The sequence below is a fragment of the Zonotrichia albicollis genome, chromosome Z (genome assembly GCF_047830755.1).
Source record: "Zonotrichia albicollis isolate bZonAlb1 chromosome Z, bZonAlb1.hap1, whole genome shotgun sequence".
Classification (NCBI taxonomy): Eukaryota; Metazoa; Chordata; class Aves; order Passeriformes; family Passerellidae; genus Zonotrichia; species Zonotrichia albicollis.
The window spans coordinates 34,104,195-34,131,105 of NC_133860.1; the positions used below are offsets into that span (position 1 = coordinate 34,104,195).

At 36.1% G+C, this 26,911-nt stretch overlaps 1 protein-coding gene across 6 annotated transcripts in view; it reads left to right on the top strand.

Moving 5' to 3' along the window:
• MAP3K1 (mitogen-activated protein kinase kinase kinase 1) overlaps positions 1 to 26,911 on the top strand; it is a 59,133-nt gene that overhangs the window by 8,236 nt on the left and 23,986 nt on the right. The window contains exon 1 of one of the 6 annotated variants that reach the window (XM_074532393.1): positions 10,483 to 11,818. The exons of 4 other annotated variants lie outside the window; for them this stretch is intronic. In XM_074532393.1, the coding sequence (XP_074388494.1) occupies positions 11,796 to 11,818 (23 nt within the window). In that variant the 5' untranslated portion in view covers positions 10,483 to 11,795. Of the gene's footprint in view, positions 1 to 10,482; positions 11,819 to 26,911 lie in introns of those variants that run through there. One more of the 6 variants, XM_074532395.1, reaches the window with a different exon arrangement.

Consider the following 26,911-nt stretch of genomic DNA (forward strand, 5'->3'; position numbering starts at 1 on the left):
CCACTAAATGCAGCCGAGCTTTTCAGTATCTGCCTGATGGGGGTGGGTCCTGGTTTCTGGCAGGGTCACAGTAACCAGGATCACTTGCTTTCTCTTTGAACCTCCAAGGTTAGGGCTTGGACTGGTGGCCTCGTACGTTCTGCTCCACACAGCTTTGTTTACACACTTCCTCAAACATCTTCCTAAAATTAACTAAAAGTTAGAGTTTGTTCCCTGGAGAAGAATTTACTGAGTTGCAACTGCATGTTTCTTGCCCTTCCCAGAGGCTCTTGGGAGGAAGGGCAGGAGTACATGGAACAGAGATCTTAAGGGCATGCAGATTGTTCTGCGTTTGCTTTAAGCCAGTAGTACAAGAAGAGGGAGAAGAAGCTTCCCGCTTCACTCCCCTCCAGCTTGTGGACAAGAAGGTATAAAATGAGACACCTGAAGCCATGCAGAGTTCTGGCAGGGAGCAATGTAGGTGGCCTTTTAGAAGGCTGTCCTTTTAGAATGTTGTCCTTTTGGAAATGCCTTATACCAAACCAATATGGAAAAGTTGGATCTGCTTGGTTTCTCTCACTGTGAAGATTACCATGCAGACTGAGTGCCCTTTTTTGTGATGAGTGGGCACAATAAAATAATAAATATTTGTGATTAAGCTAAGATATCTTCCATCTTTTCCAAGTTATAAGGTGTTTTCATGTAAGTATGTATTCAGCATTGTAAACTAGCATATACTGATACACTGGTGAAGCGGAGTGAGGAAAGGTGTGGGTTGGCAGAGTGTTCAACCTGGGAGATTTGTGCCTGCTCATTGCCTTTGGCTTGTGCTGCATGCCAGCATCCTCCGTTCAATGTGGTTACTGTTGTCACTCATTTCTGCTATGTTGCTGGTAGCAAAGGATTCAATCCTGAAAGAGAATGCTTTTTTCTTGTATAGATACTTCAAAGCCCAGTGGGTCCAAGTTGACTCTCTTAGAAATGGAAAATATAGGAAAAGGGCTTAGAAAGTACAGAGTATAATATAAAACAATGCCAAGTGTTCCCTGTACCTGAGAAACGCTCATTATTTTAGCCAAGAAGAATTTCTCAGTCTGAGGGGTTCTTTTATTCCACAAATGGAAAGAAGTCAGGTTTTGCAGACTCCTAGACTCTCCTGCAAATCCTGTCTCTTTTCTACAGTAGAGGATGGGCTTCCCTTTCTGAAGAAAAAAATATTGTTGGAAAGGTTTGATCTGAACATTGCCCTCTGACATGTCCTTGAAAAAGGTCTTGATGACATCTCATTCAAATGTTTACTGCCTGTTGCAAATAAAACAGTGACAGTAAGTTTCCTTGGCTATTGCTCTTTGGGATACAGTTTACTAATAATGTCACAAACCTTTGTGAAAAGTGGCAGTTCTCAGAAAAATAGTGTCTTTAACCAAGCTTGGTATGGTGGTAAACTATTGAAACTATGAACTAGGATAAACTATAGTAGTAAACTAATGAAACTGCTTACTGTTAATTTTTCTAAACTCACTTGTTAACTCACAAGTTATACTTGATCTTGAAATTCTTATTTATATTGAAAACTCTGAAGTATAGATTAGCTCTTTTATGAAAAGTTAAGCGTATGTATGGTAAGCAGAACAGTGCTACTGTATTGTAAGATTTGTCTTTTCAGTGTGTGGTTAAGTTCCAGCACGTTCAGGTACAACAGTAAACCATCTTGTCCTGGTAAATGTGCTGAAGTATTTAATTCTCCCTGGTGTCTCAGCAGTAAATTAGTATGCTCTACTGTTAGCTTGTTCTGACCTGCTCTGAGTTGCATGTTTGTGGCAGAGTTTTACAGTTCTGCTGCTGCTAGCGATGATGCCCAGCAAAGCCAGGTGGAGAAGGAGAATTGCTGTGACACTTTGAAATCAGCTACATACAAACTGCATTCCTTTATTTTAAAATTGACTGCAGATGAGAATAGAGGTCCAGTGCCAGGGCAAGCCACTTGTAGACCCTGGGAATCAAGACTGCAGGGGAGAGCACAGCCAGAACTTTCAGATTTTTGGCTTCCTTTCAGCCTACCGGGTAGACTGTTGAGGAACTAGCAAGGGGAACTAGTAGGAAATCTGCCAGTTTCTATCATGTAGACAGAGTTCCATAGGAGCTTCATCAAAATAGGTCTTTCACTTTTTCTAATTTGACAAATAATTTTTTGAAAGTATTTCTTCCCAAGAAGCAGCTTAGCTGTATGCATTAGTATTTCAACTGAATTTAACATACTTGCATGTGCGTGAGTAGTTGAGACTTAAATAGCTAGGACTTAGACAAAAGATTTTAATCTTGTGAATGAGCCTCTAGGAAAATCCTTAAACAGTGGAGGAACCTTATAAGGCTTTATTGGTATTCTTTGTGTGCAACTGTTCACTTCATGTGTGTCTACCATATTTGTAATATTGGTACCTTAGCCTGAAATAAAGCAGTTTATTACTAAGTCCATGACTAACTAGTGTGGGCTTTGTTCAAAACATAAATTCCTCTTCAGAGGAAAATCAGCGCCTGCATTTACCATTATGCCCATCTTGGAGTTACACGGGACTCTGTCAGTGTTCTGAGTGAGCTTTCTCTGCCTATCAGCTCTGTGTAGCAGCTGGCTGCAGGATGAAGCAACCATATCTGTTGTACTCACAGTGGCTGGGTAAGTTCTCTGCACCTTGTGGCACGCAGCTATGTAAACCTTTTCTAGGACTTGTAAAGTTAGCGAGTTGGATTGCCTCTGATGCTTCAGGCACTCGGTACCTCTGTAGAACTTTGGGGGGAAAAAGAAGGATGCAACATCTGGTTATGTAGTATGTGCTACAAACTGCAAGACCTCCTGGCTGTAACAGAGCCTCTACACAGAAGTGTGTGTTTTAATTAGCACACTTAAGTTTGCTTTTGCCTAGGCTATGCTGATAGTTTTTGGTGCATACTTATTTGTGAAATATCTAAAACTCATGGGTTTGTCATGATTAAAACCTGGATTGAAAGGATACAGTTGTGCAGGTGGTCAAATTAAGATAGTGACTGTCTCTTTAATGGGCCTAGGACTTGTAGCTATGAATAGTTAGGCTTAAGATTTTGAAAAAAATACTCAGTTTGTTTCATCCAGCTTATTGGGAAATAATTCAGGTCTGTTCCATTAATGTTTGTGAGGGGATAGACTACAGAAGAACTTTACCTTCTCTGGTTAACATTGTCACAAAAGCTATAAGTTTTTCTGAATCATAGAGCCAAAAGTGCTAAAGCTCTGATTTGCACAAATAGTAAGCAGGCAAACTGGATTAGAACAAAGCCAAAACCAGATGCAGGACTGATTTATACTATAGCAGTATTTTCAGAAATGTGACATCTCCTCTGTGCAAAAGAGCTCAACTGGTTATACTACTTAGGACCAACTTGCGTTATCAGAGCTGATGCCTTAGGAAGGCTCTTTTTTTCATATTGTCAGTTAATCTCTAGTTGGGAAGACACCATTGCCTCCAGATCTAAAAATATTTGTGCATCAGACATGGTGACAAATACATTTCTGATTTGGTGGAGGTACAGAATATGGACTTTGTGCTATTAATATTTTTAAACTACTAAATTTTGCTTGAAACCACGAATAATTATGCAAAGTTTTTTGGTGTAGTTATTATCAGGCATGGTTTTGGCTTTTTTTTTTTTTTTTTTTTTTTTTTAATTGTTGTTGTCAGTCTGTCCAATCTTTCCTTATGTTTCTTTAAAACCACTTTGTGGGAGGAAAAAACGCTCTTGTTCTTTTTCTCCCATTAAGTTAATTTTAGAGAACCAGCATTTCACTTTATTTCCTGAAGGCCCAATGTATGCTTCATTGCATTTCTGAATCTCATTGTGAAAAGACCTGCATTTTGATACTTACAAGGAAATAGGAAATGAGACAATATGGGTCTAGCACTGTTACTCCCTTTCCATGTTCAAATAAATGGCATGTTTTTATAACTGGGAGGGGATGAAGCTGGCTCTCACAAGGGAAGTGGTTAGTTCTTACCATGGTGACTTTTGATAAGGGTTTGTTGGGCTACTGTATACTTATTTGCACTTGCTAAAATAATCTATAATGACAGGATTTAAAATTCTTAACCCTTTCTGTGTAACTGCATTGGTCTTTCAGTTGTTGTGAGTGGGCAGCCAAGGAGTAAGAATTGAAAACCCTGCTCTTCCATATTCATACAGCAGCTTGTTTATAATTTTGTGTTAGGTGCATGACTGGCTAGCTAATGCTTAACCCAGACATAACTAAGCAAGTATGGGAAGTCTGTCTTCTGAAAGTTGTGACCTTCCCTGTGGAGACTGTTTGGAGTGATACAGTTTGTGTTACGCATCTGAGCGTTCCTGAGGCTGACTATGCAAATGCCTTCTCGTTTTCCAGGACAGGATTACGTGACCGTGTGTTCTTCACTGGTTCTGGGCTGCAGTCACCCTTGTTCAAAACATTTCAAAGGCGTGTTTTCTTTCTGATGTCTGCATGGGCTTGAGGCTCTGTCACCCTTTGCTTGTCTCAGGTTGCCTGACATTTTAATGTAGCAATTAATTCAATGGGTGACATGAGTCTTCAGCTTCTAGTTCACAGTCAGGTCACTCCGGTACCTAGTAAAAGATTAACTTGTTGAGAAAAGTATTTCCATAAACAGTCCATTAGTCAGTCACAAGGTCACAACTCGTTTCACATGCAGGCTTTCCCCCAGCTATAGTTACACCAGTGTGTCCTGGAAACTAGTTTTAATTTCTAGACTTTTATATATTATTGTGGTTTCGTAATGATTTGAAAAGCACTTGCACACCTCCTTGAAGTGAGAACTGGGAAAGCCAGTTACTGTCCCATATTTGAGATGCTGCTGCTGACATACAAGTTTTCATGGTAAGAAGTAAAATTAGTGTGACATCTTTAGTAACCACAAATATTTGAGTGATCTTTAAATATTTTAAATTCAAATTTAATTAGTTACCTACATGTTATAGAAAATGCTTTATTCTCTTTTTCTTAGGCATTTGTCTTGTAAAGGTCTTTCAGAATAGTATTCTTTTGGCTGTTAAATGAGAATATTGCAAATGTGTTTCAGTGGTGGTGGTTAAACTTTTAGGATGTCTGATCATGTGCTGATTTTTTGTGAGTCCTTTTAAACTCTGAATATGTGAATATGCCAGTAAACTGGAGCACTTTATAGTTGTAAGAGGTATAGCCATCTTTCCTCCACTTTTTTTTCCTTTAAAGGAAAAAAACCTTACATGGTGTGGAAAACTAAATAAAATTAAATGAGATTATGAAATTAGAATAATCAGACAAATTCTAGGGTAGAATTATTACTGTGTCACATTGTTTCAACTGAAGCTGAAAGTCCTTTTAGAGAAGTCATAGCACAATGGGGTAATCACAAGTGGAACTCTTAACTCATAAAGCTGCCACAATGCTCAGACTTCTTGATATTCTGTTTTAATTTGTTACTGCTTTACCATTTCATGTGCTGAATCAGTGCTGATGAGTTTCTTGGTAGCACCTCAGGGAATTCAGGTTTAGTTGTTGTTACTGATTTCCTTTGAGTGAAAGGTACTTCCTCTACAACAAATGGCATAATTTACCCTTTCTTAAGTTGGTTCAGTGACATCTTGGGCTTTTATTTCCTATATTTTTATGATTTCCATTACTACTACTTCTTCTTCTAGTTTGTGTTTCCTATGTTTAAATATGTTGCTTGAAAAAACAACATTGTGGCTTAAGCTATACTGATTTTTTTTTATGAATTCTGATATTAAATCCTCCAACAGATTATGGAAATATGGACAACACAAGACTGAGATTTCACTTATGATTGTGCAAAAAACACCCATGAAACTTGAAGGAAAACTTTATTAAGGCAGATGAGACAATCTCATCTTTCCAAATAAGACTTAATTTTCTTAAATATAATTAGCTCTCATTTTTCTTTCACTTAATTTTGAGTAAAGTCAGTTATGGCTGCTGGCAAATGCATGAAGTCACTTTAAAATCTGTAGATTGGTCAAATGAGTCTAATGCAAAGAGTGAGGAGTTTGCTTCAGAAGGAATTAAATAATAAAGCACAAGGATAAATACTCTTTTGAACTGTGCAATTTAGATTTTTACTTTCTGAAGATACTTTAACATAATTGTGGATATAAAGAATTACAGAAATCAGTTCTGGATGAGTTTGGCTTCATCAAATCAAAAATGGATTAAATGAGCTGGTCCTCACCTGTGCCTTAAGTACTTGCTGGTACTTGAAAAAGGCTCAGAAACCATACCAAAACTTCAAACTAGCAAATTCATCTTGGTTGATTTGTTTGTTTGTTTGTTTGTTTTTTATATCCAATTGGATTCTCATTCATTGCAGTCCCATTTTTACTGTGAACTTGCTTCCAAAATAACTGTCACATCCCTTATTCAGTGATTTGGTTTTGGTTTGGTTTGTTGTGGTGTTGGTTTTTTTTTTTTAATACTGGAGTTTTAAAACACATTATTGTCTTGTATTGCTGTTTTCTAGGTTGATAGAACTTTTGTCTAATTGTTCACACAGAAAAGAAACCTCATTTTAGTTACTCAATTTTTTAAAAAATAATTTTTAAGTTTTAGTTACATTTTTAATAGTTCTGAATTTCTCATGTTGGTATTTGATTTATATGTTCTCTGGAGAGAAATGCCTCTTCTGTTCTTTTTTCTTTACTCTGCCGTCTTTAACTAGAATTGCTTATGCTGAAGGTAAAGGTTGGTTTTGAATACAGCTGAAATACAGATTTAGTTACTTAAATGTGAAACCTAAATTTGGAAACAGCTTTGGAACCTTGTTTTTTATAAGGAACCTTCATTTTTATAAAATGAAACTGCTCCTTGGATGCTTTGATATGAATTGGAAAGCTATTTTAATCTGGAGGAAGGGAAGGGAACAATACAGGAAAATAGTCACTAGTAATCTTACACCTTTTTCAGAAATGTAGTGTCCTTTTTGTTTAAAGCTGACAGAGGGAACAAAGCACCAGAAGAGTGCATTTGTCAGCCAGTTTCTCCAAGTGATGTGGTTTATTCTGACTTGTTAAGGAATGAGTACACATTATTAAATGTTATTTACATAATTACTTTGAAGTTGGAAGTAGTTAAGAATCTTCCAAGACTAATGCAGAAAATTTCCTTTTCTCAAAATACATGTCTTGCTTGAGGTGCTTTTGGTTAAAAGTCTGTGATGAGAACTGGCTTGCATCCACCAATTTGAGCCAATAAATTTTGGTGTTTTGCTTTTTTCTTTTTTTTTTTAATGGACCAGGATTTGTTGGTGCATGAAGAATTTGAGATGGTTTTTAAACAGAAATAGAAAATTCAGTCAATGTTAGTTTAACCTTCCCTGGGAACCCTGAAATAAAATGAAGTGGAAAAGCTCTGGAAACCAGATTAAAACACCCTTGAAAACAGAGAATTCACTTACTGCCTTCCTAATTTTAGAGCATTGTGGTGTTCAAATCTATACAAGATTTCATGAGAAACGGGTAATAAATTGAAGTAAAAACTCTCTGATATGCATTAGTTTCAGAAATTCCTGTTAAAACTACAATGCAGAAAGAATATCTCAGTGAAGTTGTGAGTGAAGAGTATCACTGTGAAGTTACTAGGCTTGGAACTTTTAAGTTAGTTCTGAAGTGAAATGACAGCACTTGCAAACCATCAATCTGCTGGACCTTTTGTAAGGCAAGATTGTTTCTCAGACAGCCTTGAAACTTGTAGTCTGTGTTGGTAAAGATTTGTGTCTGCCAGCGGGATGTGGAAAGGAAAAGAGTCGGGACTTGGCTTTGCTGAAACACTCTGGACCTCTTCAGCATTATCATTTATGGCTGCTTCTTCTGTGTTTGCCTTTGTGGGGTTTTCAGGTGTTTTTCTTTTTTTTTTTTCCTTCACTGCACTAAACAGTAGGGACAAAAGGAGGGACAAAATATTTCCGTAGTTAGGTTCTGTACTAGATTTTGGGAGGTGGGCTTATGATTTTGGCTTTCTTACCTGAAAGCTCAGACACTCGTGCTATGCTCATTTAAATAAAGTTGTTCTTGTAGGTGCAAAATTGTATAGATAAGGTTTGAACGTAAGATTTAAAATTAAGTGCATATTCTTTCCTAATTGCACCTGTGTTTCACTTTAATACTTAAGTAAATTTATTGAATGCTCTTTAATAGTTAATTAAGGAGATCCTGGGAAGTACAATTAAATCCCACCATTAATACCAGAATAGCTCTAATATATCTTGTTCTTATGACAACTTAACATTGTTTCACACTAGAAATTGTGCTTTAAATGATCAAATGAAGCAATGAGGGGGTATACATTAGAATATTAGAATTTACTTAAAATTGTAATAAACAATTGGTGATTATATGGAATGAGAAAATAAGTCAGACAAAGATAACGTTTTCTTCTTCCCCCCACTGCCTCATCCCCCAGACACTAGTGACCCTTGAGCATTTGTGTTTGAAATTAGATATAGACATTTTCGCTTATTTTTCTCATACATATGTATTTTGCCGCCCTTCATAAGGGACAAAAATTATCAATATGTTGATTGAATAAAATTATGTTAAAAAGTTAGATAAGTTGCTTCCCACATTGATCTTGATTTTTTTGACAGCACTTCCATTCATGGGCTAGATTTCATGATCTTTTTTCTTCTTAGTAAGAACATTGCTTTTAAATTAATGCAGTTACATAAATGCAAACCTCTCTCTTTGCTTATTGGGTCCTGGACTGAGAAGAGAGTATGATATGCTGCCCTATGGATGAAGGATATCATCGGATATGGATAAGTAGCTTACTGTCTAATGCACCATGAAACTAGAAATAAGTTGTAAATCAAACATCCAGCTGCTAGTTACATAGTAACATCTCTTAAATTAGACCATGTTTTCTCTACTATATTACTTTCAACTAAATGTATTACATGTGAATGACACAAGTTTTCTTTTGCTGTGAAGATAATAACTGTATAGGATCAATATTTGCATTTTGTGAACTGGAAAACAACTTTCCCTGAAAAAAAGGCAGATCTAAGGAGTCTTTTTTCTCTCAGATGAATCTTTAAAATTACTGGTATAAAAGTTTTCTGAGATGATTTACAGGTAACAAGTACCTTGCAGTATTTATAGCTTACCTCATGCAGCTGAAATGTTAGGGATGGTTAGTTTGCTTTCGACTTGATGCCAAGTTAAGAGGTAACACAAAGAGCAGTCCCAGTGAGTATGTTCTGCAGTACAAGAAAACAAAGTCCTCATCTCCAGCAGAACACTTCCTGTTGTGTTCTTAACAGCTCTGTTATAGTAAATTGTTTATTACTTAAACAAGCCATCTAAGGAGAAGCTTAACTATGACATCGGATTGTAAAATTCAGTTCTGTGCTTATCATACCTTTCAAGTTTATTTAATTATGATGTACTTCAAGTCAACTGGCATACTATGCTTTTTGGAACAATTCAGTGCAAAAGTCATGTAACACGAAGTCCAACACACACATTTCCCTCTTCTAGTTTTTGAAACAAACTGCTGTAGTTTTACTTTGTCTAGCCATTTTAGTTTTTTTTAATGTAATAAACAAATTGCTTTGTAAAACATGCTCAGATATTTTAACAGTGCTTGAAATTAACTTCTGTTTTTCAGATATCTGCCTGTCAATAGCTGTTTTTCATAGAATTTTTTGCAGGCTGCAATGCAAGAAGAGAGAAGGGGTTTTTTTTAGTCAGATAAGAGAAACCGAAAGCATGCAGCTGACTTCGGCAAAATGCTTTTTTGTTCTCTTGCTTTGCAAGAGAAGGAACCCTTATGAAGCTTTCTTAAACTTTAATTAGTAATTTTCTTTGTCCTAATGCTGTCTCTGTTGTGACAAATACCACTCTCATGTCTTTTAGAGATTATGAGAACGCATCTTTCTTGATCAGTGTCTGGTCGTGTTCTTGCTAGGCTTTGGGAAGAGACTGACTTTTTATTGTAGACTGCCTGCCTCAAAAATCTGAGGTGGTGTTTTTGGTTTTGTTTATCTTAAATTCTGCTTCCAGCTTCCCTTAATAGCTGAGGTTTCATTTCCAGTGAGATAATAAAACACTAGCACCATCTGAGTACAGTAATCTGTTCCTGTCTGCTTGTTAAATGCTGAAAAAGTGACAGTTGTTTTCATAGTTTTGTGAAGCAGGAAATTGCAGACTTCTTACTCTTTGTCAGAGACTTCAATGCCTACAGCAGGAAGAGCTACTAAGATTGCAAGGAACATGTTCCAGGACACAAAATGTTTCTGTTTTAACTTTACTGTTTGGGAGGAAGCTAACTGGACATTTGTTTTGGTTTTTTGGTGGGATTTTAATTTGGGTTTTCTTTTGTTTTTTGGTGGCGATGGTGACTTTGTTTGTTTGTTTTTGTTTTGTGTTTCTATTGTTGTTTTTATAGTTTTTAGTATTTATAATAATTTTCTGATTTTTTTCTTGTATAATTTAGAAATAATTTTTTAACATACCATGGTGCAAATAGACCTTATTTTTAACATTTTTTTGCTAGTATAGTTGCCTAAGGGAAAACCTTAATAAAGTGGAGCTTGCCTTTCTTCTCCTCTTCTGAGTTGTATATACATGATAGCACTGACAGATGTGTGTTGAATGTCTGATGGCACAGATAGCTTTCTTGAGAGTTTTAACATAAACTGTAGTTCTGCAGTTTCTCCTTTTTCTGTCCCCAAAAGGTCAAGTAGGTCACCCGGGTTTTTCTCTCTGCCAGTTTAATTTGAGTGGGACTTATTCATTGAATAATTCATTGGATAATTCTTAGTGTAGTTTAAATTCAGTAGCATATAATGGCATTTCTGGTTTAACATTTTCTGAACATTGAAACAGTGGAATTGCTTGCATGTTTCTTTTGTAATAATGCTGATAGTGTGGCAAGAAGTCAAAGACATGGAATATCTTCTGCCTAGAGAAGTCAAAGACCTTTTCAAGACAAACTTAGTCAGAGCAAAAATAAGGAAAGCAAAGCCTGTACCTGTAGATGAATGCATTTTCTCAATACCCCAGGACGACACCTGAGCACTCTCCTCTCTTTTGACTTGCCTGCAGGAGCGGTTTTAATGGTTACAACTCTTTTAATACTTGCATGAGGATTTCAGAAGAAGCAGGAAGCTCAAGGCATATGTGTGTCTTTATGGTAATTTCCTTAAGTTACTGTATTCCCCAGCCTACAATCTTTCTGGCTTATAGCAGTGGGGGTTTGTTTCCTGACCTACATTTGTACACAGAGGTGGCATATATATTCAAATAAACAATGGGCATTTACCTCTAGTATGTATCTTAACAATTTTCTGTACTGAAGTTATTTTCAGCATAAAGGTTTATTTTTTTACTTTTGTGGTGTGGTGATTAAACACAATTTTTACTTTTTCTCTGAGGTCAGCTCAGCATCATTTAAACCTCTTGGGTCATTTCACATGGCATGCCTTCAGTTTCTAGAGTCTACAGACTACAATCTACATGTAAACCAACAGATGAAAGATAAAGCAGATAAATAAATCAGACAAATTCATGTGGAGGTATCCACTCATTCATCACTGAAGCCATGTATTGGCTGGTGAAAGTGGGGAAGAATCTAGTGGGAGGAGCTGCTCAGAGTTTGTGGTGTGGTTTTATCACAGCACGCACAGATAGTTGCAGTTTGACAGAGAATGCTGGGCTGGATGGACTTGCAGCTTGGTCTTACAAAGATGCTTCTGTGGGGAGATCCTGCGGAGCGACAGACGGTGCAGCTGGGAGCCCTGTGAATGCACAAGGTCTGCAGCTCTCTGTAAGCTCTATTCTTACGCTTAGTCAGACTGACATGTTTCCTTTCTGTCCTGGAAATATAGCATTTTCTTCCTACAATAAATAAGAAACAAAGGAAGTTGTTACTTTCGGGGGGTAACTTCTTGAATAGAAAAAGGAAAAAAAGGTGGTATGACTTGCTTTCCGTGTTAAGCTTTGTAATACATTTAGTCTCCTGGCTTAAGGTCATAACTCATGCTACCTTGCTGAGTTGAGAACAAATTTCTGCCTTTGAGGACTGTTGTTTCTGCTCTGAGAGCTTTATTTTAGTAATAAGACTTTCTTCACCCTACAGAACTGTAGTCTTTAGTATGGTAAATCTTATTTCTGAATGTGGGGGATCTTCTGCACTGGAATAAATGTGTCTTACAATGCATGTGTATACTGTAAAAGAAGCTTGCTTGTCAGAAGTGTCATCCGGTTTTGTTTTCCTGGGAAATTGTTGGAGCACCACATGAATTAGGTTGGAGATCAAATCCAGTCCAACAATTTTCCGTTTTCTCATCTCTATCTTAAAGTTTCAAAATATGTGGTGGTATTTCGGGGTTTGGTTCTGAAGTCAGATTTATATCAATAGGGATCAATAGAAATGAATAACTTAGGTAGGGAATACCTAAAAAGGGAAACTTAGGAGCTCATTAAACTGACCTTGTGTCTGCAGAGATGGTATATGGGACTGTTTCAACAAGTTACCTACCCAAGTTTAGGACAGCTTCCGGTCCCTTCTTCTTTGGATTGGTATAAATAGCTGTTTTTCAGAGCCTGGGCATTAGCTACAATGTTTCTAGGCTTGTTACCACTCTAATTCTAATTAGTACTTGATCTAAGAGTACTCTAGCAGCAAATTAAAAATTCTACTTGCATATAAATATTTTAGATACTCCATTTGATTATTATTTTTTAAAAACTTGGTATGATTTTTTAATGCTTTAAATCATCTTAATTTATAAATCATCATCTATAAATCTTAGATGTTTATGTCTGAGGTTGAGGTCCATGACCAAAGTGACAAAGTACACCCAGCATCTTAGTTTTTCTTTGATTGATACAGAGTGGCAGAGAAGGACGTAAGAAGAAATGAAATTTGGATATGGTCCTTAAGTAGGTTTGCTTAAGATGAATACTCTGAAAAACCATTTTAACTTTTTTGCTTTTCATTCCTCAAAATTTTGAAAGCTGCTTGGTAAAGAAATAAAAAACTTGTAATTTTTTTCTGTGTTGTCAGCTGGAATAAACTCTCAGTAACCTCTTAGAACCTCCAATTTACACATGTTCTGTGTGACATTCAGTTTGATAACATCCCAGAGACTCACTTCAGCTTTTTTTTAAAGACTTCATTATAATGCTGAAAATACCTTAATAGCTCTGTCACATTCTGCTTGTAAATAGGAAAGTCTTAGAACTTTGTTGCAGCTTGCTGGAAACTGCTTTATCTGGCAGAAAAATGTAGTACTTCTGATATTTCTGGTTTGTGATCTAGTTCATTTCTGGCCTGTAGGGTAGATTTTGTGTCGAATTTCCCCTTTATTGTATGAGTACATGATTAAGTTGAAATATCAGAAAAAAATTGTCATCTGTGCTTCAGTTTTTGAGACAACATTTGGCGTTCCTATTTAGTTGATTTTGTGTTTTCAAGTGAGCTAACTAGGGAAAATGTTGCAATTTTTTTGTGCATGACAGATTTTAAAAGATTATTTACACAGGTTTTTTTTCTTAGTAGCCTTTCAATATTTCATATTATATTTAATTTTAGGAAAACGAATTTTAAAAATTGACCTGAGAAAGTAATTTTGAAGTGAACTGCATAGAAAACAAAGCTTTCAATCACGGCTTCAGTCTGAAATCTTACTCTAGCTTTATATGTCAAGTCTAAGAGAGCCCTGCCCTGAGAAGGGGAGTGCAGCAGTCTTGTGATGTGGATTCACATCAGTGCTGTAATGACATTTTCTCACAAACACCTGGACTGCGTTTAAGTGTGGCCCTCAGCAGTGGCACAGCCTCCAGTCTGTGGTATGTGTGTTCCATCCAGGGCTGAATTGTGTCATACTGGTTGCAGTGACAGTGTTAGGTGGTAAATTAAAAACCAGGAGATGCTCTAGGAGATGAGGGCTGCAATTGTGCTATATCTCTCTAGAGCAGGTAGATGTGTCCATAAACAAGACCACATTTTCTGACCTTTTGTCATTAAAGTGTTAATTGTGAATTAATTCTAAGGAAACTATTTGAAATCCAACTTTGCAGGGGGCAGCATTAAGGCATAGTACCTAGGAAGATCCAGGTAATGGGTAAAACATATCTGTGCATTAAAGTAGTACTCATGTTGAAATTTCCTTGTAGGGAGGAATATGTATGATATGCTTGCAGCAGCATACAAAGTTCTTTCATCTTGCTTTACAACTTAAAAGAACTATGAAAATACTGTCCTGTAGACAGAGCTTTGTGTGGTAGGCTTTCTGCTTAAGATGTTGATTTTTAAAATGCTTTATATGTTGATTTTTAAAATGCTTTATATGGCAACAAAAGAGAATATGAAATACTTGTGTTCATGACCCTTCCATAAATGAGGGATATTTATACCAGGGATTGACAGAGCACATGTGCTTTTCTCATACAGCTTTAACTTGTCCTGAAAGTTATTTTTTTCCCTAACAACCACCACCCTCCCAAATAAAAAACAAACCACAAAGCCCCCAAAATATTCCAAGTACAGTGAATGTGAAACTGAAAATCAAACTTCTGATGCTTTTTTGCAAAAACAAAAGCATGCTGGGAAAATTTGAATAAAGCATGTGCTGTTCACAATTGAAGTTTCTTTTGAACTATTTAAAGTAAATTACAGAAATGTTTTCATTTCCACTGCTGCCTGAATCGTACTTACCAATTCCTAATAATGATTGTTGTTAATCAGTTGGTGGAATAAAAGCAAAGTATTCATAATTTGACTTTTCCTTATTTTAGATTGCTTGTTTCAAATGGATGATAGACTGGGCATATTGTTTTTTTAGGGAGATATGCTGAGAACTGTGGAAAAATTGTAGTTGGGATAATGAAATAATTTCAGTTGAGGATGTTTTTGAGAGTTGACTTCTGAGCTAAAGGGTTGAAGAGCCAAATACAAATGCAGCCACACCAATTATACTAGTGGTCTCCAAATCTGCACAGTCAGGGAAGAAACCTTTTTAAAAAAAAGGAAAAAAGTTGGAAGTTGACATATGACTTGATTAGTTTCTATTGTAGAACAGGTACTTCTGAACTACAAACCTGCATATTTCTCCAGGATTAAGAGCTTAGTTAACAAAGCTAAAATAAGAAAGGCAGGGTTTCTCTATACAAAGGTACAGTTTTTAAATAAAGTCTGCAAATAAAGATATTTGAAAACCATGCTGTAAAATTACTTTAGAAGGCTTTCTTAACAAGCCCAAATTTACTTACTTGAAATTTTAATTTCAGTATGACCTTACTTCTTATGTGTAATAGTGAAATGTCATCTTCCAGACAGATGTTTCTTTACACAAGTTTCTCAAACATGTTTCATGAGAAGTTTGAGAAAAATCCTGAAACCTTTTTGTTTGTCTGTGAGGTTAAAGGATGTTTCAACTAATCAAAAGTGTTTGTAATTATTTTAATTTTGGCATATTGGAAAAAGTTTTCTTTTATGCATACCCTAATTTTTATTAGTAGAGTTAATGTTATAAAAGCTTTAGTACATTCAGCTTTTCTGGTTTCACAGAACTACACTGCTTTCATGTCACTGTAAAGTTCAGGTAAGCCTTAGTGTTTCATGAGAGCCTAACTACATGTTTTATATCAAAATTTTAAGTTAATTCCTTTGGGTGTGGAGGCAGTAGTGAAGCAATGGAATGTTGTCATTACAATGCAGAATATTTAGACATTGTGAATCTTATGTGGGAACATCCCAGCATTCTTCATATATTCAGAATATTTATTAAAGGATTTTGGTTTTATTATTTTATTATTCAAAATGGAAGCTTAATAATAATGTATGAATTTCAGAGAACTGCTCCATCATTTCAATTAATTTAGATGAGGTAGAGGTCAAACACAGCTGTGGACAGGAGATGGTTGTTTGAGGGTTGCATTGATGAGCTTACGTGAGTAGTCCACAAAAGCCTGTATACTATTGCAGAACAAGCACAATGTTTGTCTTTTGGGCTATGTGGAAGAGCAGTTTAAAAATCTGAAAATACAATTGTGTGTTAGTGGGGTTTGTTTATTATTTTAAAGCCATGGACTTTGCAGAATGCTGCTATTTCAGCTGAAGCAGTGCTTGAGGGTACTGCACAAGTGGTTACTAACTGCTTCTTGTCTATGAACTTTCGTGGTCCTTTACTATGGATAAATTCCATGGCAATTCAAAATTTTCTTGGTTGCTGGTTCATGGCTTGAAGTCTTTTCTTGCAGTTGTGCTTCAGCTTTATTGTTGAAAAGTTTGGATGGGCGCAGACTTGCTGCTAGCTACCTGAGAGATGATCTGAGTAGTTGTTGGTTTTAAGCGATTAAATGGTAACTGATATCTTAACTGGTCAATAATGTAAAGAAAATCATAACCTTTTGTCTTGAATGCTGACAGTCAATTTATGACGAAGCAAGAAGTTTAATGTGCAGATAGTTATAAAGAAAGATCGGTCATTGTGCACTGTTTGAAGTACTAATTACTGCATTTATGATGACTGCCAGTATTAAATATTTAGCTGAAATCCCAGGTAAAGCTAAACTTGAATTTTAAGTGCATCATTTTAATTCTGCTTCTTGAGTTCTTTTTTTAAGGGTAGATAGGTGAGAGAAAGAGATTTATAATTGAAAACATGTTTCCTCTGCCTGAAGTATACATATATCTCTATATTCCTGTGCTCCAAATAATTATACGTTATTTGCACTGAAAGTACCTTTGGTGCTTGTCTTAGAAACAGTGCAGTAGTTTTCTCAATGAGAAAGTAAAGGAGCTCTTTTGTAATCCTACTTTTTTTGTAGCTTCAGCAATGTGAGGCTTCTCCGTCAAAGACAAAGATTATTTCTTCTTATGTGCTTGTGGGTTAGGATAAATGAAGAATCTTTGTAAAGTTACTTTTATATAATATCTATCCATGGTCATAAAGCAAGCAGCAAGTGCTGCTATTACTTTTTAGTATTTTTGAAGTAAGTATTTTAGAGATTTTTTTTCAGTTCAACTGTTTAATTTTTTATTGTTTTTTGAACTCCTTTGTATGCCCATGAGACTTGTGTTCTATGATTGCCTGTGTTTTTTCCTGTTTATATGTTTCACGTTTTCACAACTTTTTTTCCTCCTTTTCTGATTCTTCTGGATGAATAAAAAGAAAAGGTAAATTTAGCTACTCTGATTAATCAATAATGTATGAAAGTTTAAGGAGTTACAATTATTGTAACTCCTTCCCAGCCAAACCCCATGCTCCTAAGTTACCCTTGGGAGGAAATCTCAGAATGTAGTAATGAGCAGTAATTGCTCTTACTCAGTTGTGGTGCTGATTAGAGAAGACAGTAAAATATTAACTATCCAGTTCTGGAGAGCCTTCCTGCATTCCTCTTCAAAAGTGTTTTTAACAGCAGTAGGAGCTTGTGCAGCATTCTGCCAACTGTACATACAGGTGATATGATTGTTACTCATGTTACTTAGTGTTTGTTACTCATTTTAAAATGCTACTATTTATGTTCAATATATTTTGCGGTCTCGAAGTCCTGTATGAGGTTAGAGACTGATTTGTTCCAACTACATTGTAACGCAGTAGTTCTAGCTGTAACTGTGTTGTAGTTCCAGCTACACTTACCCTGTAGTTCCAGCTACACTGTAAGTACAAACGGGTGTATTTGAATAAAGCGGTAGTGGGAGATGAATAAATATCTGTGTAGATTTGGGGATGTTCCACAGTGTGGTTTATTTTTTCCAATAGGTCATATATTTTAGTCTTTTTGCACTCCCTTATGGATACAGTGGCTTTCAGTGTGCAAAGTTGTGATGTAATCAGTAAAGTGATGGTACTTAAAGAATTTTTGCTAAACAATCACTCCACACAATCCTGGAGGAAAGATAATATTTCTTAAAGCTGACAAGCATGGGAATACTAAAAAGTACTTGAGTTAAAAATTGCCAAAATAAATGCAAGAAATTACGAGTAGCTGAAGCATTTTCTGGTGGACAGCTGAAGGGCAAAAGCGAAGGTGCCACCCACAGCTTCCTCCACAACATTTTGAATTCATATTAAGTGAATGCTATCTGATTGCATTCTGCATGAAGTGCAATTTACCTTCTGCCCCCCTCCACTTATAACTTTTTCTGTAATGAATGAAGTCATAGTTTTAGAGATCTCAGGATAGTGGTCAGAGTGGGATGCAGACAGTCAGCGTGTAGAGCTGTATGTTCTGAGCACTGGCTTTTATAAGCAGAGGGATGACAGTTCTTGGTAGCCCACAAAACCTTCAGGTTGGGAATAGTCTGCTGGCAGTCAGTGTGCTAACTGAAATCTGAACATAATTAAGGCATCTCTATTCACCACTAGGGTTTCTTTAAGACTTAGCACTTTGTGTCAAATACTTCATGAACCTGATCTTAGAAGGTCCACATATTTGTCACTAGATAAAAATGAATTAGTTTTGCTGGTTTCATTTTTTAAGAATGTTTCACAAGCAGGAAAACTGATACCAGCTGACCTAATAGCTCTTACTGTTACATCATCCCTGAAATACTGTATAAAGCTTCCTACTGCTTCTAATTCCTCTTCTATGGTATGTCTTGATGAAATCAGGCTATTATATACTAGCATGTTTTGCATAAGTGCAGTATGTGTCTATATTATCAGATTCTGATGCATCTTTCTAGGTCAATGTAATGTTATTTCTCTCTTTTTATGGGGGGGTGCCCATGTTTTATGATGCTGTTATTAGCAGTCGCTTGTGCACACTTGAATGTATTGTGCCTAGGAGCCTGGGATTAAATGGTTAATCTGTAAACGTCAATGCGAAGGCTTTCTGATCAAATGTGATTTGCGTGGAAGAGTGTCTTTCCTTAAGTCACTGCTGACAAGCTGAAATTCTCATAGAGTAATGCTTCTCTTGTGTTATGCTTTCACACTGCTATGTGAATGAGTCTGCAATTTGTAAGTCAGTTTTTAAGCAAATGCTAAAAATACCCATTTCCTTTACCCAGGCCCATATCATACGGAAATGAGCTCATTACATTTTTACTCTGACAGTATGTAATTTCTAGTTAGTATCAAGATTTACATTTTGTAAGGAGTATGCATTGCTATAAATTAAAACTTAAATACATTGTTATAAGTAAGATAGGAATGCAGCAAAGTTTTAAAATCAAATCTCAGGAACCCACTGAAGATAAGCAACAATGATATGTTTTTAAGGAGTGTACTTGCTGTCCTATATTGACTTTCTTGTTTTGTTATAGAGCCCTGATTTATTATTATGGAAAAATATTTTTATTGCTTGCTAACTGCAGTGATTTTTTTTTTAAATTTTTTAAAATTGTCTCACTAAACACTCTCATCCTTATCTGGTAAGATTCCTGTACTTTTCTCTTTATTCTGTAGATTTTAAAGAAGACAAAAGAGGAGTTTCTGAGGCTGTATCATTTTTAGTCATATGCTCACAGAAGTTTTGAATGCCTTTTCCTCAATTTTTTTTTTGTCATGGTAGCTTGCTGTTTTAAAAAATAAACATTTGCAGTAGTAGCTGCCATCGTTAAAGCGGGTGTAGTTACTATACGGTTGGCCTGTGGTTAGGTTAGCTGACAGATACCACCAAAAGTTCTCGTTCCAAAGGAGACAATCCTGTTCAGCACAGAGCAGTCTATACCTGCAAAGCCACTGCATTGTGAGCATTAAGGATCTGCAGAACCTAAATCTGGATCTTCATGGTGAGAACCAGCTCCCCTGTGGCTCTCTGCTGATAGAAGATAACGCTCTTCAATATATATCTACCATAAGTGGTTCAGGGTAGCTGGGATTACATTTTTTTCACCCAGCAGTTAGTCAGAATAGGCTTGCAAGGAATTTTTTATGTTATTTCTGCATTGTAGGAAAGCTTCTTGTGACAGTCAGAAATCTTTGTGGAAGCATTTAGCCCACTTTGGCCTTTGAGCAAAATTCAGTGTACACATGAATCTTCGGAGCGCAAGGCCTTTTTGAATGGGTCTGACAGTCAGTGAGCAAGACATACCTCTCTTTAGTGCCTGTTTAGTATAGCTTACTCTTTTTATATCATGATATCACACTAATTATATAAATTCCCCAGAGTGACTTGGATTGATGAATATATAGACAAGAAATATGAAAAGAGGAAAAAAGATAAAGCTTAAATTTTAAAAAAGGAGTACCAAATAACAGAACATAAATTAAAAAAAAAAAATGGGATGCTTAGAATACTAGGGCCTGCTTCATGACTTCTGATTGCCATTTCAGTATAACTGATTGATAACAATGATAATTGGTTGTAATTGTCAGCAGTGTATGCTAAGAAACAAATATAACCCTGGCAAGAAATAATGATTATCTTGAAAGCATGTCAGTCAGATCATTCTTCAGGAAAGAGCAGGAGGAGTCCTGTTAAATTTCTTTCTGCATCCCTTCGCCCCTTCTGTGAGGCCGGACTAAACTAAGCAGTCATTAAGACCTAAAATTTGTAGAGGTTATGTTTGTTTTCTAGAAACAATATATATATAAACCTTCAGGTTTTTTTCATTTGCTTTCTTTCATTGTATATTTTTATGATCATATTTTGCTGAGAGAACTTTCAAGCAGTAATCTCTGAATATTTGGTATCTGCTGATGATTCTGCCATTTTGAACAGCACCAAGACATTCTAATTTTTTTCTTATTTATAACTATCACAGAAATAATTTAGTAGGTTGTAGCTTTTAAATTCTCCTGTTCAAGTTACTTGTTTGTATCTTATTTCCACTATTCTCATTGAAGGTGGAGAATGTGATGTGCAGGTTTATCTGCTTAACCCTAGTATCTTAAACTGATTCAAAGCATAATTTTTTATATTAAATATCTGATGTTCTCTACTGGTGACAGGGGAGTAAAATTGGCTAAGAAACTCTTAATCCCATGCATTTATGTGTGAAGATATTTTATTCTTCTCTGACAGTCACCTAATATACAATAAGAAATTCTGTCTTTTAAAAATATGACAGACACTTGAAATAGTAGGATATGTACCTGACATATTGCATATCAAAATAATTTCCAGTGAGAACTTCAAGGACTTGTATTTTGGGTTTTACCCTCCCTTTAATTGCCATCTTTCCTTTAATGGCTTCTGACTTCTGCATCAGCAAGGGCCATATCTGCTCTGACCTGATCCTTTCTCTGTGTTTGCCAATCACATTTCAGCTAGTATTCCTAATTTGAGCTAGGAATTCATCATTCAGCCTTGATGAATCTGGGGCAAAAGATCAGTTTGGTGCCGAAGAGATCAAATTTCATTCTAGAAGTGAAGAATTTGATTCTCTTAAAAAGAGAGTTGACTTACATGATACCTAACAAGTAAAAACTTGTTCTTCCACTTAAGTAAGAGCTAGAGGACAGCTCTGGTGGGCTGACCTGGGGGAAAGAATCCCTAACACCTATGTGTGAAATCCTACAGCCTGGTGCTGATTAACTAGTCATATAGCTGTCAGTGAGCTCTCCTCTTCAGTCTTTGTCATGGCATTACTGCTATTTTTAAAGACCCAGTGCTGTGTTGCACCATGATGGGGACAGGACTTGCATATTCTCTTCAGCTGGCGTGACATGAACTGGGCATACTGGGTTCTGCTCTCTGCTGGGATGCTTAAGTTTGTCATATAGTAATAAGTATATGAACCTTTATAATCTCATTTTGGGTATATTAAGCAAAATGCATAATTAAAATAATTACACAATTATTATTATTACCTTTGTGTCTCTTGTATCAATATAAATTATCTACCTCCTGAAAGTCTAGAAATTCTGTTCAGTAATGGCATAAACTTTAAGGGTTTTAGAAATTAAGTACCAACTTCTCTCTCTGAGGCACTTAGTATGGAAGTATAGAGTCCAAGAGATCATGTAACATTACTGCTGTTGTGAAAACACCTGTGGGTACACCCTGATCAATCTGGACTGTGACTGGCTGATTGAATAATGAGAGAAAGAATTAAGAGAGCCCTAGGAACTTTTCTGTAATACTGGTGTGAGATGTCTGTTAGCTTTCTTAAGAAACAGCTGGAGAGAAGCCCATTTCATTCACTTCATAGCAAGTATCTGTTGCAAACAGAGGCTGTTGTTTCTTGTTTTGTAGAACTCATTTTCTGTGGCTACCGAGTAATGTATCTCAAAGGATTAGCTAGGTGGTTTCAGAGCAAGAAATAAAACAAATGTTTTATATAGGTGAATTTTACTTCATAGGAGCTAGAAAACCTGTGCAGGAAATCTACCTCTGTATGTTTTGACATCCATCTTTGGAGTTTTGAGTCTTCATCACTGAGGCTCAGAGGAAGGATGATCCTTCCTGACCAGGGCCTGTGAGGTTCCACTGAAGGGGATGGCTCAGTCTGTGTAGTTAGAGCTTTGATTGTGAATATTGTCCTATTAGCAGTGAAATACTCTCTTTGACAATTGTGCCTTTTAACATACCAGCCTTCGAGGGAGTACTCTTAACAGAATACAATTAAATTTCACACTTCTATAACATCCAGCTAAAGTGTCTGTAACTATTCTAGGAAGCCAAGTACCTTTGTCTCTAGGAAGTAGCGCATTCAATTCTGTTGTTAAGTGGCAGTTGCTGTCGTTTATTACCAGCATGAGAAAGTTCTCTGTGAAGATTTTCATAGTATGTGCCATACCTTTTGTATTCTTAGTATGGACATGTAGTTAGATGATAGATATCAGCAGTGGCAAATCACCAGGAGAAGGAACAGGAGACTTGTCAGGAGGTCAGACCATGGCTTGTCCATCTTGCTCTGTTTCTTATTTACTAATCTTTTTTCATTAGAAGTACTTAATGGCAAAAGAGAAACTGTGAGCAGTGCTGGAAATGTGGCAGGAAGTTATCTAACATATTAGTAGCTGACCTCCTCAGTTCAGGGAATGGCTAAATCTTTTGTCCCTGTTCTTCACATTGAGCACTGCTCCTATGTGCCATGCCTCCTGGCACCCTGACCAACAGCCTGGTGTTCTTGGGACCTGTTGAGGCTTGGATTGCATTTAGCAATGACCATATTCTTAGTTCTTGCTTAAGATCCTCAAAATGAGATCTTTATATCTCATCTAAGGTCACTTCTATTTTTGATTGTTATAATAGATAGCATTTTCATTGGACAGATTATAAAATGTCTGCTGTATGTGTTCTTTCTCATCCAGTGCTCTTCCATGGAACCTCTTAGTAACTCCATTGATTGTTCTGACATAGCTGTTTTGTGACTACTTCTATTCATGTTTCTTCTGGTTCCCCATGGTTTGACCACTGCTCATATGCAAGTTACTTTTTCTAATTTGCTTCAGACAAATGTTTTAAAAAAAATCAACAAACAACTCAGCAACTAATAATTTTTCTCCTTGCTATGACTGGATACTTGCAGATACAACATATAGAACTTCCTTTCCCTTTCTTGGTGAATTGACTTCTCTTCCAGAGCTTGCGTTTTTTCTTTCTTCCTGCTGTTAATAAATTGTGTCCATTCTGGCTATTGGATAAAGCTTTTTTTTACCCATACAAGATAGCAGAGAAGCCAAGACATCTAATTGTTGAGAAGTACAATGAAGTGTACAATTGGCAAATGAACTGGAGCTACAGTTGAGCTTTCATATGCCATTATATACTTTTGTAAGAAAAATACTTGCAGAGAATTAGTAGTGAATTCACTAAGCTGTTAGAAGTAAAGTTTGCTCATGTACTTTACCATAGTTCACTAAAATAGCATGTGTAATGCGTACCTCAGTATAAAATACTGAGTCATTGATCCATAGAAAACAAGTTGTTAATGATCTAGCTACTCAATTGCTGCTTGCACATCTTCAAAATTAAGACAGAAATGAAAGACATTTAACTTTCTCTGGTCCGTAAGATGTGGGAGTGATTGTTTCCATGCAGTGTGTTAATCTTACTGTATTTAGTTTTGTAGTTCATGAAGCAAATAATCCACAGTTAATAATGGAATTGTTTAAGTGTATATCAGTGATCTTATGCATTAAACTCCAGTATTCATCACAGTATTGACCTTGCTCAGTACTCCAGAACTCAGTTTAGACCCATTTCTTTGGAATTTCTTGACTATTAATACAGGAGATGTTGTCTGTTGGTTTGAAAATATCAATACAAAGTATTTAGAAGATACTTGGAGTTCGGGGAGGGAGGCAAAGTTAAAAAGTTAAAATTTATTGGAAAAAAAGTGCCTTTTATCTTTTTTTTCTTTTACTCATGAGAAGCTGAAACATTTAAGAGCAAAACCCTTGCTTCCTAATGAAGCACAAGGGTGAGCTGTTGAGAAATGTAAGGCTCTCCTGGCTCAAGCATGTTCTCTCATGTTTTTAGCTTGCTCATTAGCATTGTACTGTGATTCAAATTAAACACTACCTGAGAATCACTTAAGTGTGTGGCTATCACAAATAGGCGCTGCTCTGTGAAGATTAAAATACTCTGTACCCTGCAGGATGAAGTCCTTGGTGGAATATGTTCTGGATCTCTTGTTTTTATTTTGTGCTGAGGTACAGTGATCTGACACTGGCAATCTAGACATTGCTGTGTAGAAAAACATTAGCTTGCCTGGAATAGATGAAGGAGTTTGCTTAAGATGTAAAACAAACAAACAAACAAAAAAAACCACCAAAAAACAACAAAACAAAAAACGTGTAGGTTCAGGGTCACAAGGTGAGGGTGTCTTGCAGTATGTAGGAGTTTGGTGCAGTCACAGGAAAAATATTTTTTCTACAGACCGAGCAGGTACAAATATTCTAATGAATATTTTAGCCAAGGCTTGATTTAAAATATAAAAGATGAAGTTGTTTTGATCACTTAAGAAGTTGTGCTCCATAAATAAAAAGAAATACATATGGATATACATACAGCTTAAATTCTGCATAACTGAGATAACTGATCTACTAAGCAAAAGCTTTCAGACACAGTTGGTCTTTCCCACCTGCGTGTAGAGAAAGCACAAGAGTTCTTTGTGCAGAAAAGAGTAGATCGGTTTAGCTGTCACATGAGAGGAAGATAGCTGCTTCTGCTTTTTAGAGAACAAGCAGAGATTGTAAAGCCTCTACTGTTGTATTACATTGTTCATGAATTCAAGTCCAAGGGCCTCTAAAAGACTTTTTTTGTATCAGTTTGGAAGTTAATCATGGTTATATGAACAAATGAAATACTGTGTCGTTCTTTCACTGCTGGTGTTTTCTGTCTAGTACATGAAGTATTCATGCAACTGAGATGGTTCATGCCATGAAGTAACTATTATAAAAATAATGATGTTTTAACTTGTGCCTATATTACTTAAGAACTGTGTTCATATAAAATATTTTCTGTCCTTGAACAGATTTTTTTCACTGAGGAAAAAATTTAAAGATGAATCTTTATGCAGTAGTTTCTTCTGCATTTGAAATTTTCAGGATGTTTTTCTTTTGAGTTCTACCTACTGCTATAATATCTTTGGTTTTCATTAATTATCACTACTTTTGTGTCTGTATCTAGAAGGCAGTGTTCTGGAATTCACTTGCATTACTTTTAAAATGAAGCATTCATAAAAATGAATGCTTTACCTCTGAAAAAGCATTCATTCTTAGGTGGATTTTGTTTCTACTTATTAACATTTTTAAGTCCTTAATCAGTAGAATCACACAGTTCCGCATATCTAAAATCAGTTATTAACAGTAGGTTTAGAAGTTAGCCTGAAAGAAAATATATTTTCTTTACAGTGTCCATCTGCTTATTACGTTTCAGCACTGAACAGGAAGTATTATTTCCTGCCTCAGAATCCTTTTTTTCCTTTGTCTCTACAATAAGAGAAGAAAAAAAACAACAGTACTCTCCTTCTGACCTGCAAAAACATCTCATTTTCTTTAAAGCATGTTTATTTGTGATAAATTACCTCAGTAATACAATACTGCTAAAGATAGGAATTGTAATTTTCACATGATTTTATTGCAATGAATATTGCAGGGGATATATTTTTAGGTCATCATACACAAATGCAGTTGTGACTGCACGGTTAAATGTTTTAGAAGCTGAGATTGCATGGAAGAAAGCAGTGCTTGTAGCCTAATTATTATATACTCTCTTTTTAAGTTGTGATTTTATTTTTAGAATAAAATCCCATTCTGACAGTTGGCTGAATCAAGCTTGCTTATTTTGAAAGAGCATTGGCTTCAAGAAGATGGGTGGGGATCATGTGCTGCTGCTTAAGAATGTGGTTTTCTTGGTGATTTAGCAGATAGCTCAGCAGAATCAGGAAATCTTCCAGACTGTTCATATTTGTTTTTCAGTGTCTGACAGTAATTTCTTGCCTTTTTGTTGTTGCCAGCAATCACAAAGAACTACTCTGCTGTAGGTGAAAAAGTATAAGCCCAGATGGATTAAATTTTCATTTTACACATATGAACTTGCTGTGAATTTTTGCTCTTACTGTATTTTGCTCTTACTGATTTTAAGAGCTCTTGAGTCATTACTCACAAGGCCACCAGCCTTAATTTTGTGACCTCTGTGTCTAGTTTAAATATGGTTTAGGCCAGGTTGGATAGAGCAGCCTGGTCTAGTGGGAGGTGTCCCTGCCCACAGTGAGGGGGTCACAGCTAGATGATCTTCAGGAGTTCTTCCAACCCAGGCCATTTTATGATTCTCTGGTACTTACTGTGTGTTAGTTTATGAGTTCTCTGTTTTTGAGCAGAGTTAATATATGAAGAGGCACTAGGTACATAGTTTTATGCTTGTGCATCCTATGATTATGGGAATTTTTCGTCTTTATATTAATTTTGTAAATTATTTTTAAACGGAGAAAGAAATGTATGAGCCATTGCAACATTTGTGAAGCCTTTGCTGAATGGCTTGACATTACATAGAGGGTAATTTTTGTATT